Source organism: Caloenas nicobarica, chromosome 6 (assembly GCF_036013445.1).
Source record: "Caloenas nicobarica isolate bCalNic1 chromosome 6, bCalNic1.hap1, whole genome shotgun sequence".
NCBI classification, from domain to species: Eukaryota; Metazoa; Chordata; class Aves; order Columbiformes; family Columbidae; genus Caloenas; species Caloenas nicobarica.
Window position 1 is genome coordinate 35,024,123 of NC_088250.1, and position 15,898 is coordinate 35,040,020.

At 37.7% G+C, this 15,898-nt stretch overlaps 1 protein-coding gene across 2 annotated transcripts in view; it reads left to right on the top strand.

The window, feature by feature from the left end:
- The window catches only part of MGAT5 (alpha-1,6-mannosylglycoprotein 6-beta-N-acetylglucosaminyltransferase), a 125,326-nt gene that overhangs the window by 95,342 nt on the left and 14,086 nt on the right, over nucleotides 1–15,898 (top strand). For both annotated transcript variants that reach the window (XM_065637692.1, XM_065637693.1), the window contains exons 12-14: nucleotides 3,583–3,732; nucleotides 11,397–11,543; nucleotides 15,200–15,316. In XM_065637692.1, the coding sequence (XP_065493764.1) occupies nucleotides 3,583–3,732; nucleotides 11,397–11,543; nucleotides 15,200–15,316 (414 nt within the window). The remainder of the gene's footprint in view (nucleotides 1–3,582; nucleotides 3,733–11,396; nucleotides 11,544–15,199; nucleotides 15,317–15,898) is intronic.

Here is a 15,898-nt window from a genome sequence, read left to right on the forward strand (position 1 = left end):
GGGGGGTTGTGGATTCTCCTTCTCTGGAGACATTCAAAACCCGCCTGGACGCCTTCCTGTGTAACCTCACCTAGGGGTTCCTGCTCTGGCAGGGGGATTGGACTAGATGATCTTTCGAGGTCCCTTCCAATCCCTAACATTCTGTGATTCTGTGATTCCCTTCTATCCTGAAGAGACTTAGTTCCTTTAAGAACTTTTAAAGAATTTCTACATGCTGATTGGCTTTTTTTGGGAACACTACCAATTTGGTGAGGATTTCCTTCTATAGAAAGAGTTGACTACTGTAATTTTCTTGGTTTGATATGGTCATATAGTTAAGACTTTCTTTAAGTTTCAGATAAATTACTCGGCGCAGAATTCACACTTGCTAATCACGAATCCTTTCCACATCCATTTATCAATTCAATAATCTGCATTAAGTACTCTGTGGTTAGCAATCTGAAAGTTTCATATTTGAGCTCCAGGAGACATCATCTACTCCTTGGGATTTACCACTGTATCTGTTTAACTCTCTTAACATTGTTGTACATTGAAATCTCTTCTAGTTCCCCAGTAGACAAGATTTTCATTATTCAGGGATGTCTTTGAGAGCATGATGCTTCTCGACAAGAGAGATTTTCCAATCTTATGTTTGTGTCACAATCTCAGTTGTCATATATTGAATATACACTGGATTTTGGCTTATCTTGGACTTGTTGCTTTGGCAAATAAATGCCCAGATGTTAGGGCTTCTAAACTTAACAGTATATATTTAGAATATATACAAAGATCTTTCCCGGTTCTTATTTTTCTGAGTTACGTTTGTCAAGCTTTATAAAACCATTGTCTTCTGACTTTTTCAATGTAAGGAAGTGAGACTGGCTAAATGGGATATTTGACATGCATTTTGCAGTTTGAACTTTCAACCCATAAACCTGTTTAGGACTCTGAATCTAGCTCTTCTGTAATGTACTTGTCCTGTAGTTCTGCATGTGTGGTGCTTCATTTCATCCAGTGCTGAATTTCTGGTGTTCTGTGAGAGGACATGAATGGTCTCAAATTGCAAAATATTGTGATAACCTCAGGCTGGCAAACTGATGACAGAGTTATTAATTACTGCCATCTACCACATCAAGAAGACTAAAAGCAGAGTTTAGTTCTTAGTACATCATGTTTCTACCACCTTTTTTTTGTAGCTTTTATGCTAAAGTTTTTCACCCACCGAACTTAAAATTTCAGCCCTTCAGACTGTTTCTCCTTGTCAACATTGTCCTAGGGACTTTATCAAACAGTTGTCATTTGATTTCTTTGATAAGAAAGGACTTAGCGTGATGCTTTTAAAAGTAGGTGGAAATAATTGAATAACAGTAATAACAGTTCTGCAGTCGATGATCAACAAAAAGTACTTTCCTGAATGACATGTTTATTTTAGCTGCTGAAAAATTGTTTCAGAAAAGGTTTGCGAGACTGTTACTCAAGATTACTCTTCCATTTTGATTCTGAGGAGAAATCATTTGGTTTTTTGTTTTGTTTTTTTTGATGTCGTTCCCTTTCATGCTCAAAGTCTAGATTTGCAGTAGCCAGCAGCCCATAATCTTTTATCTTTTAATTCATTTGGAAAAAGTGAAAATCTGGAGTTTACTGTCAAATGTTTTAAGCTACAAGAATTATTTATATCTGCACCCAAGCAAGCAAACTCAGGAATTGGATTAACATTTGAAGGAATGTGATTTGCACACAAAATATCAACATTTCTTTCTTTATTTACAGCCTTTATTTATAAATGCCATATTTCTGCTTATTAAATTTTCTAACTCAATGTTTTAATGTTAGGAATCAAATTACATGCCCCGATTATTTTTGCAAACTGGCTTATTACAATATATACTTCTATGATCCAAAATAACACTTTTCTACAGGAATGTGGAAATTCCAGACAACTGAAATGCAAAAGGAGACAAATGTTAGTGAGATTTGTGTACAGGATAAGGTGCTAACGGTATTTTTGTGGTACTTTGTGGATGATTATGGAAGCAGTAGATTTTGACTCAAACTGTGTGAGGGAATAAGGGAGTGATTGTTTTGTGGATTGTGCTTTCTGAGTTTTTGGTTGAGCTTTTTTTGGTTTATTTCCTTCAGAAAGAAAGACTTTTGGAAAAATTAAGAACAACTGTTTTATGTACAGTGAACAAAGGGAAGATGCTGCTCTCTGTTCCAATTGTTCTTTAAAAATTTCATTTGGTTAAAAGAAAGAAGGTTGTCCTTTGGGGGATGAAAGATTTTTCCCAGCTTGCGTGTGGTGTTTTTTCATGGTTTTACTGTTGTGATTTGAAAACTAATTAGTAAAATTTTTACATATTGATCCCTTTACTTTGTCTGATTGGTGCAGCTGTGGCATAGCTACCAGAACAGGGTGATTTAATAACGAGGCAGGCAATCTGCTTCATCGCAAACTGTATCACTGTAGAGCAAACTAAAGCTAGAAGCCAGTTGTTATGTGACATTAAATACCCTTTGTATTTGAATGTATACAAACAGTTAATTTAGCAAGGAAATTTTAAGAATTGGTAGCGTTCATTCACCTAGGCCTGATACATTATTGCTCCTCCGAGATTAGCGAAGCCAGGATTTTCACCAGTCTACTTGCCCTTCGAATGAACTTCTGTAAAATTGTTGGCCAGCTTTCACATGGGGCTGTGGAGGAACAGTGCACAGAATTTACATGACAAAAATAGTGACTAAAAGTAGAATTCTTGAAAAATCTCTTGCTGCCAAGAAGTACAGAAACTTGTTGCCTTCTTGTAGAGCTGTTACTAAGACTATGTGCAAATATTGAGGGAAACTATCTCTGATCTGTGTTGCATACTGGCTGTAAATACAGTCTACAGCTAATTGCTTTTGGAATGCTAGTAGTCTTTAAAACTCAAAAAACATATGGCATTGAAAATTAAAGTAATTCTTGTTTGCAAACTATGATGGTGTACTATTTTTATGTTTTTTTTAATGCGGCACTATAAAGCCATTACTCTTCTCTGGTCTTTTCCAAAATGCCTTTACAACTTTAGGTAAGTTGAATATTTGTAGGTATCTTATGGCACTCAGATACTAGGTTTTTAGTTAAAGATATGTATTCAGTTATTCAGTTCGCAAGAGTGCATCTTATTAAGGTGAGATTCACCCTTTTCTTCACAAAAAATATAAACAATAACTAATTATTTTGCATCTCTGACAAAAACAGAGCAAATATTTTATATTTCAAAATGAGTTTCTTAGTATTTTTAGGCCAAGTATTGTGTAGGCATGCTGGGATTTACAGCTACCTGATGGTGACCTGTTTTTTGTCCAATTAGAAATGAATAGGACCTTGGTTTTGATTTATTTATACCTATACTATGAATAAAAAAGCTGCCGTTTTCTTCCAATCTAGTAGAAAACAAGACTAATAATGTAATGAAAGATCAAATGTTACAGAAATCATATAAGAATGAGTGAACCTCTGTCTCTTTCTGGCTTTTGTGGTACAGGAGATAAAAACCAGCTCTGATTGAACTTTATTGCTTGAAATGTATAAACACTGAAAGTATTTTCTTGTTGCTGTTGCAGGACAAGAAGGCTTATCTGGACATCATCCACACCTATATGGAAGTCCATGGAACTGTTCACGGGACAAGCACTATTTATATTCCCGGCTACGTAAAAAACCACGGCATACTCAGTGGGCGAGATTTGCAGTTTCTACTGAGAGAAACCAAAGTAAGTTTGTCAAGAGGGAGTAGTGGCAAAAACAGTTACAGATAAACAGTATCTGAAGTGAGCACATTTCACCTCCTGCAAATGAGCTCCTAACTTAAAAGCATTGGGAAAACAAACATCCAAATGTAAAGGAGCTTAAGTTGTCTTCTGTGTGCTAGGAATATATTTTTCATCATGTCCATGTTTTGTGGACTGCCAGCTGTTCCTAGAAAATTGCGATGACAACCTACAGTCACAAACACATTTAACTTCAAGCTTGAGAAACATGGATAAATGCATTTTTTTATTTTCTTAAATGTGATATTCAGCTCAAGGAGATGATCAGCTGTGAATGTGCTTTGTTTTACATGCCTGATGTCGAAGTCAGGTAATATCTGAAAGCTGTACAGCAGGCCGGCTTGCTCTGCCCTACCAGTGACTTTAACCTGGAGTGACCCTGCTCTCTGGGGGAGAAAAGAAGAAAGGCAAGCGCTTTGTTTGCCATTTAGTTCCTTCTTCTGCTTCAGTCATGCAGAGAGAGCGAGCAAAAGAGCATGCTTTTTGTGGTGTGCTTTGCCTCTGGCCCCATAGTCAAGGGAACTCGAGATAAGGGGCAGTGTCTACATTGAAATAAACAAACTTTTGTCCCCATCGTTAGAATGCTTTGTGGGGTTTTCTGTGCCGTTCCCATAATCTTTGTGGCACTTCACAACATTAAAACACTTTAGTGGATTACATTTCAATAGGATGTGTAATTTTCAGTTGGTGAAAGAAGTGGTTTATGTGTTTAAAATTAGCAAAATGTGTGGAACGTCACTACTTACTCTCCATAGTTGATAGTTTCTTGCTGTGCACTTCTACAGAAAAATCTATTAAAAAAGGGAAAGAAAAAAGCAAGCACCTCCTAGTCTTCCCACACGACTGCAGAGATCTCCTTTTCGAAATATTTGGGAAAATGATGGTAATTTGACATCACTGTGTGACAGCTGTTGGCAAATTATGACTTTTTAAAGGCAACCACTGTGTGTATGTACTTGATGCATACAGATAGACATAATGTTGCAGATTAAAAAGTCAACATTTTTGTCATAGATAATACTGAGATTACACAGCTTTTGCCTGTGTGAAGTATGAAATCACTGGGTTAATCATAGTACTAACGTGGGAAGAATATTGACATTGTAATAACCCCAAGCACAAACAGTGACTTATTTCTGGGGAGGGAAACAAAAAGTGTTGTATTCATTGAAATAGTAAAATAACCTAAGAGACTTCCTATAGAATTATCGAAGTACTTATAATTTACAAAGTAGAGTTCATAATAATAGTTTTGTTTGAGTAAGTCTTCCTCTAATTTTTTATCAGTCATATGTATTACACTAAAAAGCTTGATTTTCGATATTAAGTAGATAGTTGTTATTAGTTTTATTTGCTGTGCTCTAAGATGCAATGTAAGGACACATTCAATTTTGGACAAATTCAGGTTAATTCATATATATTATGCAGCTCAGCACAGTGCAGTTATTATATGGGTTTTGTGACACAAGAAGTTTCGCTCATTTTTTAACTGATAATTGCAATATCAGATGGAAGATACTCTCTTGTGATTGTGAAGTACTCCTGAAATCAGTAAGTTGCTTATTTTTCACAAATTGTGTTTTTGTGAAAAGCACTGATCTACGCAGTACTGTTTTCAGAGTCCAACAAGCATTTTAGATTTTAATTTTCTATACTATGGTTGTGCATTGGCTATTTTTTTTCTTCCTAACATTGGGGAGAGTCCTTTGAGAATTTGCTGCATTTCTTAGTAGATGGTACTGAGAAACACATCAATGTATTTCCGAACCCTGTATCAGGAAGCAAATGTTTTTATCACATTATTTTTTGATACAATCTTTCCTAATATTTTATTATTAAGTCTGCAAACAGTATTTTTCTATGGCTTTTCTGAACTTTTGTTAACAGATTTGCAAATGACAAAAGCTGTTTTGCTTTTAAGGTAATTATTTATTTATGATGAAGCCAGGCTAACTGAACTTTGACATGATGATAAGCAGTTAAGAGTCCATCTGCTTCTCCTAATACTCCTAATACTGCCAGGCAAATGGGAGTGCAACGAAACAAATGAAATTAAATATGGCTTACCGCATCATGTAGTTTGGCTATTATTCCTGTCTAACCCTGTTCCAACATATCTAGTTTAACAGAAAATGTAAAACAGCGTCATCCTGAGACTGAAAGTGGAAACTGAGATTTACCATCTAATTTGTTTGGACTTTTTCAGTTGTAGGTGGATTTTTTGGTTGTTTTGGGTGGGGTTTTTTTGCTAGCTGATGCTTAGTATCTCATAGGTAAAGTGGCTGTTCTGCATTAGCATATGGTTGCATTTCAGTGTTGATCAACAGACATGCTTGCTCTAAGTCTTCTTGTTGCCTGTACATTCACAGTTTCAGATTTTGATACCCTTCAGGAGATGATACTTTAATGTAACTTAGCATAAAACACCACTCACCTGTCTCTACTGGCCATCTGCTGCCTGTATGGGTCAGTTGTGTTTATATCAAATGGATCATGGATTGTATTGCTAAAATCAGGGCAGGTTTTCCACAAAAATCAAGCTGACTTGAGTGGGAGCTTTGTGCCCTGAGGAGCCTCGTGTATGTCTGCACGTGCATCCAGTGATGTTCAAGGGCACTTTTTAATCATAATCACTTTAATCGCTAGGCAACATGACGAGAGCCCCATAATGAATTTAGTTATGGGGTTTTGTCACTAGACAATCAGTGGGCTGAAAGTATGTGAATAATCAGAGCCCTGGCTGCGGGCTGGTAACATCTGTGGTACAATGCTTGCCTGAACCATCCAGGTCTGCTCTTGACTGTCTCCAAGCAACAAACTTTAAGCTTCCAGAAACTTTCAGATTTTTCTTTTTCTAAACATATGTTTTGAGACCCAAGGGCAAGAATTGTCCTTCCTTGCTTGTGGTTTCAACGTTGTGTTAGGAAGTTTTTGCTAGGTCAGCTGACAAATGATCTAGTTTTCAGAAAGAGCTAAATAATAATTTAACAAATCACGCAGTTCAATGCTCTCAGAAGTGTCAGTTTATGTTGCACTATTTCATTTTGCCCTTAAATTTGCAAAATACCAATAGATGACAGCTCAGTCATGATTCGCGATCAGAGCTTTGCATTCCCAAAAAAGTATTTGGTCTCTTTGCAGTAGCTGGTATAGGACACAGTTATTCTCAAAAACATGCAGCTGCCGTTTCATTCTGGTGTGTATTATAAAGCAACGTATTTCAGAATAAGTGCGTTATCCAAGCAGGAGGGGGCTGCTTGAGATTCATGATGGCTCGTTCAGCTGTGTAGTGCACGACAAAAACGAGACATGTCAACAGTTCCTAATGAGAAGATGTACAGCCATTCATCACGTCAGAGGAAAGCAGGGTAGGCGAGCTGGCAGCCTTCCTGCCAACTTCCCTGGCTTCTTGCCCAGTGGGCAGCTGGAGGAGTTGGACCAGATTCTGTTGGAAGAACCAGCACTGAATTCTTGAGAAATATTCCTCCTTTCAACAAAGTTTCAGATGCAAGTTTTTACTTTGAATCACTCTGAATTTTTGAGGGAATCCAAATTCTTTTACTGAGTAGAATTTACAATTTCTGAATGGTGATTAATAAAAGTAGGAGTAACACCCTGTTGAGATAGTTGGGGAAAAATCTTGTTGCAATGTTGGATAGCAGAAATAGGAAAAGAAACTTTTTTTTTTTTATATTGCCTTTTATGAAGTAATGTATTTTTTACTTCCACACGCTTCACAAAATCAGCTGAAAAGCCATTTAACTAGTGATTCTATTCTAAAGTTGTTTCAATCACGAAAGGATTGACTTTTCTAGAAAGTATTTTATATTCATGAGGAAAGTATATCAAGATAGTTAACAGTAGCCTTTGTTACACTTCTCTTTCTGTAGTTCAGAAGAGAATATATAAGTTCAGTAAGGAGGCATACAGAATAAATTAGATAAAGTGCAGTAATCTTAGGAAGGGGAGAGGAAAAGATAAACAATCCTATTTATGGAACTATAGCATTTAGTCTCTGGAATATGAATTTTTCCTCTTAAATATTCAGCTACTCAGAACTACCCTCAGTGAAGTAAAATATTCACTCGTTATTTTATACTTTCGGCTATAATATAGAAAGACTGTTCTTTCAAGTACTCGTTATAATAGTAGTCTGACCTGGTGCCATAAACTCCACAAATAAATTGCTTTGTGTCAACTGAAAGTGAGTGGTTTCCAAAAAATAAAACAAAACCCCACTGTGTTTTCATGGGAGTGGTTGTGAAGCACTTGTCACGTCAGAGAAGTTTCCACTGAGCTACTACACCCTGGAAGGACTGCCTTGCGTTATAATCAGAAAAGAATGGTGTCTTGGCTGCCCTGGTGCTGGGTGACCAACTCCAAAGCCTGAAATTCCAAACCAGAGGTTCAGCTCACTGCAAAGGCAGAAAAGGTTCCTGAGGAACCTTTCTTACAAAAACCAAAGTATTCCAGCCGAAGGGTTTCAACACCTGCTTTACCCGAGTTGGGCAAGTGAGATTGTAGATACGAATCGCCTTTTTTTGATTCATGCAGACACACCTGGGTAGCAGAACTTGCAAACAAGGAAATGTTTTTTAAAAAAGCACACGCCGCTGTTACCATGATCATTTTACATCTGTATTTATTTGCTGTTATCTCCTTTAGATGTACTTCTATACTGTAAACTCCTCCTGGTAATCATTGCGCTATATGGGGTGTTGGCACACACAGCTTCCTGTGGCATGTGCCCACTTAAAGCACTGTAGGAAAAATAATGGCTTTCAAAAATATTTGAAAGGTGAGAAAAATGCTCACATACAGAAAATGAAATGTTTTCAAGCGCTAATCGACCAGTAAAGCGTAAAGGAATTCTATTCTGCATAGCAATTCTGCTGCAGCTAGCAAAGCAAGACCAGGGCTCGGGGTTTTGAACTGTGTGTACCCACAGTTACATTACCAACATTGTCAGATTTGGAGGCTTGCCGTATAGATCTTCAGCCGCAGGGTGAAGATGTCTCTCCATGGTGGACTGTTACCAGACATAGCGTCTGGTAAGAGAGTACCCTAGAAGCCACAGTCAGCACCTTATGTGGTGGAGGCAATAGTGTACATTTGTATCACAAAATAATGTTCTAAATCATTACCTTTTTGTGGGAGAGACCCTTGTCTTCTGCACAACTTCAACTGTACTAAGGATGGACTGGTACCTGAAAACTGGTGTCTTTTTTTTCTTTTTTCCTCCTTCCTTTTCGATTAGTGAATTACAGGATTTGTTACATACTTTTGAGAAGTACTTTAACAGATTGTTGTAGCTTTTCTGGAAATAACAATCTGCATGTAATTCAAAGGACTGGCAAATTAGAGCATCGTGCGAATGAGGTACAGAAGTGACCTATGTTTTCTAATGGTTGCTTTTTGAATCATACAGAATGTGACTTTCTTGAGGCCATTAAGATATTCCTCAGTTTTGCTCTTTATCTCATGGAAAAATATTAGCTCCCTAACCAAGGACTGTTAAGAAAAGGCAATTTTCAGGGGCAGGGTCTAGATTCAGTTTGGGCATTTCAGCTGATCTGATGAAGATGATGTGATGGAGGTGACAGAAGATTTTGGAGGGTTGAAAGAGGGAGCTGGGGGTGCTGGGGGCAGCCGTGAGCCAGGCTGCAACCTCCGGCCAGCAGGCAGCACACACACACACACACGCACCGTTCTCGCTGTCAGACACGTCCTGCTTGCTTTCTTCAAAGGTATGGTGCTGCTTAGAGGTAAGCTTGGAAAATGGATGTGAAACAGGTGGTAAGCTATTTATTATAGATTAAGTGTTGACAGTGCGCTCTGTGCTGTCAAAACATACAACCATGTTTCTTGCCCCATGGAGCTTCCTCCTAAATAAACGAACCAGTCAGACACAGGACTGTTCAGCAGCGCACAGCAGCAGTTTATTAAAAAAGTGAAAAAAGGAGCAAACAAACCAGCGTTCTCTACGTAACAGACGAATACAGGATCAGAGGAGAATTGATATTTCAGATGGTTTTAATTGCTGATTCTCAGTTGGTTTTCTGCCTGAACTAAGCAGTAGTTTAAATAAATAACATTATGTGTGCAGATTGCATGAAATGGTTTCGTCTGTAATTCATTATTTTCAAGAGATTACCTTTCTTTAAATTAAGCCTCTTTTGAGGTGAAATTTAGTGTATATTTTTCTGACTGAAAGGTAATGTATCTTATGCCATGTATAAAATCCAAATTTAGATAATCTAGCTTTAGTGGCGATAGTCTTCCAGGTCTCTTTTTTATCAGCCACTGGAGAGTTTTCTGTAAGATTTAAATCTGTGAGATAGCTGAGAAACTTTTCACAAGTAGGTGACTTATTAAACCTGAAAATTGGAAACTGAAATAACAATATTCAGCTCCATGCAGTGAAAATTGTATGTACTCAACTATGCCGAGAACTGTTAACTTTCTTTTTAAAATGAGCCAACTCAGAATTTATGCTGTTGTTGCCATGGGTCGGAGAGGGTTGATGCTGCAGTGCCTGTGCACAATAGTACTGGCTACAGGTTTATGCATCATGTTAAGATCAGCTCCTAGAAAGGGCCTTTGGTTTTGAATCTTCTGTTACTGGGATTCTCTTCCATGCTGCAGAAAATGTAATGCCAAATAACATAATTTGACCTCTTTGAATTCATATATCCCAAATATATGATCCTATTAGTTACGAAGATTGCTCTTTATTTTCTTGAAAAGAGCAGTAGTTATATATATGTGTGTGTGTTATATGTACGCCTTAAGTCATGCAGCATCGCTGAGAAATCAGAGCTTGTAATTCTCCCATTATATGCAGACATTCAAATAAAGATGAAGGTTCCTATATTTAATTCAGGGAGTTTAATTATGTTGGGTCAGGAAAGGGGTCAAGATCCAAATAAAAGCCAGAAGACTCTGAAAAAATATTAAATTTCTTTATAATGGAGAAAAGCACAGGCTTTCCTAGAGCATCTGTAATCTCAGCTGATGTAAGAATAGCTTTGTGATGCATTTTTTTCTCCTTCAATTTACCTTGGAGGCATTGAACCCTCTTGATCCTGTGCAAGCCCTTGCTCCTGGGTGCAGTGGCTTCAGCTGATGTTTGCTGCCATCTACCGTTTTAATTAGAAGCCTTAATCAGTTGGCAGGAGCATGTTCGTATTGGCCAAACCAACAAGCTGGCTGCTGGGGGACAGGGAGAGAACAGTAGCCTGGCTGTTCCCTGAGCCTGCTGCACTCACACCTGTACCTGCAGCACAGCCCCAGCACTTTGATTTCAACACCAACCAAACCACAAAATTACTTTTTTCCAAAAGTAACTGAAAGGTTCTGTTGTTGCCTCAGCTCCATGAAAAACCACCTCAGCTCATTACAGAAGATTATTGTCAAATGTTTTACAGGACATTCCTTTACTGCTTGGGTTGGAGGGATTGAGCTGCTCTTCTTTGATGTTCTTCTTAAAGTTACATTTTTTTAGGCTGGTACATTATTATGCATTATTGTTTATTTTAAAGTAGGTCTTACCTTTTAGTTTTTGTAAAGAACAAAAATTAAGATAGTCCTTGTTTTCTGTTTTTCAGCTGTTCGTTGGTCTTGGATTTCCCTACGAAGGGCCAGCACCTTTAGAGGCTATTGCTAATGGATGTGCTTTTCTAAATTTAAGATTTAACCCGCCAAAAAGTAGCAAAAACACAGAATTTTTCAAAGGCAAACCTACACTCCGAGAGGTGAGCTTTATGAATCTTGATAATTTCTTTACTGAAAACGATTGTGGATTTCTTTTTAGTAACACAATATAGGAAAAACTTCGTAAATATTCACAGTTTATTGCAAAAGGTGTGCAGCTGTCACTTTCTTTAGCCATTGATGGGATTATCAATCCTTATTTTTATAGGATAATCGAAATTTTTCATTAACATACCATTAGGCTTTACATCTAGATTTGTCTGTATGTACATTCCACTAATTCTTATTAATAGATCATAAACTGAAGTTTCACATGAAAACCTGATGTTCTGCCCAGGAATAGATCTGATAAATGATACGCCATTTGAAAGTGTTTTTATTTTGTTGAAGAAACAAGCATTACTGTGTACTGTGCGGGAAGCAAATAGGTGTTTAAGTAAATTAGAAAAATGCCATTTGTAGGTTGCTGTGTGCGTCTTGGGATATTTTTTTTTCTCCAGAAAAGACCTGCTCAAGGCACTGTTGAGCTACGGTATTAATGGTCACAGCCCCCGATGTTTGTGGTTAAACACTGAAGACATTTGGAGAATTGACTCTTTAAAAGAACAGGAAAACCAAACCTCAAGCTTTCAGAATGGCCAGTGTGTTTAGATTCTAGGAAGAGAAAAATGAGGCTAAGTGAACTAGTGCCTCATCCTGGCACTGGCTTTGGAATATTTTTCTTCAGTGTAGGTAAAAATTCAGCCTCTGCCACTTGCAAGCATTTAACAGTCCTGTAGCCATTTCTGATGTTAGCAGTTTTGCCTGTGACCGTGACTTGTTCATAGGTGTATATATGTATTTTCTTTACGTACTTATCTGAAGGGCAGGCTCTCTGGTAACACTTAGATGATGAGATCTTTGCACAGCAATTTTTCTGAATTCAAGTTATACTTGGGCTATAGAAATTGTGTACTGAGTGGTGCCAGCTAGTTAAGAAGCAAAAGATAGTTTCCCATTTTAAACCAGGAACCTAAATTCCTTGTGATTTTTATGATTCAGGACTGTAGTTGCCTTTCAGCTTGTTATACATTCAGGTCGTACAGGACTTAAGTTTAAACATGCCCCTTCTCACACCTTGTGTTGCTAACAAAGGAGACAGGGAGAAGAGGAAGAAAGTCTGTTTCAACTTTCTCCCTGGGCTTGGCTCTCAGCTGTTTGTCTTGGTTTTCAGTTGTTCTGTGCCCAAACACTATCACGGGTCAGGCTCAGTAAATAACCTGGACACACTTAAGTCTTTAGTAGGAATTTTAGTGCTTGGAATGCCATGCTAAACCCCGCCGGCACATGTCAGCACTAACAGAAATGCTGTGCACCTGACTTGCACAGAAAAATAATCCCTATTGAGTGCTTCAGTACAAAATGATATAATGAACATTCATCACGAATACTGCTGCGTTCACACGCTCTGCTGACCTATCCTAAGAGTAACCTCTTCTCTAACTGGTGTTCACAGCTGCTTTTAGATCTGATTGCCTATAATCCATGTGCTGGTTCTTTAGGATTAAGAAAGTCTTTAAATCCTTCTCTCAGTTTTTTCAAATGTTAAAGGAGAACAAAAAAAGCTCGTGTAGATCAGTGAATTGACTATCCATAGACCAATTTGAAGATAAAGTCTGTGTTTAGTACTTTTGTAAAGTAAATGTTGCAAGTCACACTTTCTCTCTTGTTCTAGATAGAATTTATGGGGGTCGTGGGGAATTAACTGTTACCCTGCTACCCCCAATATATGGGCTCCTGTAGTGAAGACTGTGCAAAAAACTGGAAGCGATAATTTTCATTTTAGATCAGCAGATGTTTTGTCCTGGGACATGATTTTGCTGGGCAAAAGAGCCAGCAGAAAAAGAAAAAAAAAAATCACCTTCAAGCTGCTTGTTTTGTACCAGTATTTGTAACAATATTTCTTCTGAATTCTTCCCCCTACCCACCACCCCCAAGAAAAACAAACCCTGAAATTAGAAATGCATTAATTAATTCCAAATCTATTTATAAGAACTCTTACAGATTTAATTATAGACAGAGGGAGTATCTCCTGAATATCTAAATCATTAATCCTTGGCTAATTAAAGCATTTCAGTATTAGTAAATAGTCTTAATATTTTTTAAGACTATAGATGTAGAATAACTGGTGCAATAAAAATATGTTGCTAGTTACTCTTAATACTTAAACCAGCTACTAGGCTGAGAAGTTCAGTTGTTGGTCTTCCAGATCAGATCTGGCTTTAGTGTTGCCCTCTGTCTGAGATGGCAGAGAAAGACTGGTCTAAGGCATAATTCCTAAAGCTCTGTGGAATTTAAAGCACTGGTTTATGTTCATATTTTTAAAGGTGTGATAGGTTTTTTGTTGTTACTGAAAGCAATAGGAAGGTAGCTTCTGCCATCTGAAGTCCAGACACAAGTGCCCTGGGAACTCAGCCTCGCTAACCAAATTTTTCAGTATACACAGTTTTAGCGGCAGTAGAAATACTATTGTAAAAAGGTTGGAATATGTCAGTCCTCAAGTAGCACTGGACTTTCAGGAGGAATTTAAAAGACGCCGATGGGAGCAGAGCACAGTGAACACGGGCAGCTGGGGCAGCTCTCTGTGTTCCCATCGGTCGCTCTAAGACAGGCTTCTTTTGTCCACAAGCAAAATGCAATAGGTAAAAATTTTTTTTAAGTCATTTCTTGCATTCACTTGAGGAAGAGAGCAAGTGTGGTATATGCCCAGTGCAGGGGAAGGTTCTTTACAACAGACACTGTTTCCTGCTTCAGATATTTTGCACTGACTATATTTTATTTTTGTTATCATGCATAAAGAGGCAGCTATATAAAAATTGTCTATGAATAATCCGTCCTGTAGGGGTTTTTTGTATTTATTTTAAAAGCAGTTGTCTCAGCTTTTGCTTCCTCTCAGTGTGTTCATTTACATGTTCCTCTCACTCCTCTGCAACCTGTTACAAAAATTACATTTAACGCCATCCTGCTAGTTCTGAAAGCAATCTCTGATATAACTTTTCTTTGTTATCTACTTGGGTATTTATTGAACTTCTTTTTCTGGCAAAGTGGTGAGCAAAATACCAATTGACACTCTTCTTGAGATCATTACACTATCAGCAGCGAGAGTCAGAATTCATCCTGAGTGATAGAAATGATTCTTTATTCACTAATACTCTATTCACTACTACTAGAAGCTTGGAAATGTTTGAAATTTGAAGGAGAGACAGGCCGAGGATGTTGTCTGAAGGTGAGAATGCCATCTCTTGAGGCCAGCGCCACAGGTCTAACCGGGACTGGTAGCAATTACGGGCTGTGAAAACGGGAGTGCTGCTCTGAGAATGAGCTGTGGGGAAGCAGGGTCACGTCGTGAAAGTGATTTCAGGAAGCATCGAGTCTTCTGTGGTGTGGGTCATTACGAGGACCAAAGCCACAAACGAGACATGCACAGATGTTACTGTGATCTGCATTATTATCTGATTTTTGTCTGACTAAATTTACTTTCTAAATTTGAACACGGAAAATGTGAAAGATAACTCAGAAGGAATGACGCTGACTGTTCAGTTCTAGCTGAATTCTTGTGTTATCCTAGTGCATTCCATCCAAAATGTCTGATGAAGAGAGTAAGAGGGAAGATTATCTTCACACATTAATTATTACTGATATAATTTCTTCCTTTCAGTTGACATCTCAGCATCCCTATGCTGAAGTTTACATTGGGAAGCCCCATGTCTGGACTGTAGACATCAATGATCTTTCTGAAGTTGAGAACGCTGTGAAATCAATTTTGAATCAAAAGGTGAGAAATGTATTCTTGATTTATCATCAATGCTTGAGGGTGTGTTGTGTACTGCATGTAGAGTGCTTCCTAATGTTAGTTTAATTAAAGCAGAGTGCTGCACTTTGGTAGGATACTGGGAAAGCAAAATGTTATTACATCTCTGTAGTATCTGATTATCATGTTTTAGTACTGTGTATGTCAGGTTTTTACCTGAAATAAATGAGTATGAATGAATTTGTATAAAAATGTGAATTTCACATGTAAATTATACAGCTATCTGTATTTTCTGGGCATTCAGTGAGGAATTTTCCTTGTTGATTCTTAGAGCATAGCAGGCTGCCCAAATACATGCTCAGCTCTTTTGACTGATTTTGTAGCCTTGACATAACCACCACAGAAGTGCTTGTGCACTCACAGTGAGGAATTGTAATGAGGGCACTTCAATGGAAAAAAAAAAAAAAAAGAAAGAAAAAAAAAAGCCTGAAGTAATTTTCAAAGATTTCACATTCTTTTTGGTCATAATGTTTTCTTTTTCACTTCAACTCTAGAACTGAAACTTAGTTAAAACAGGAGCTCTGCAATCCCGTAGGGTCTCAGGCT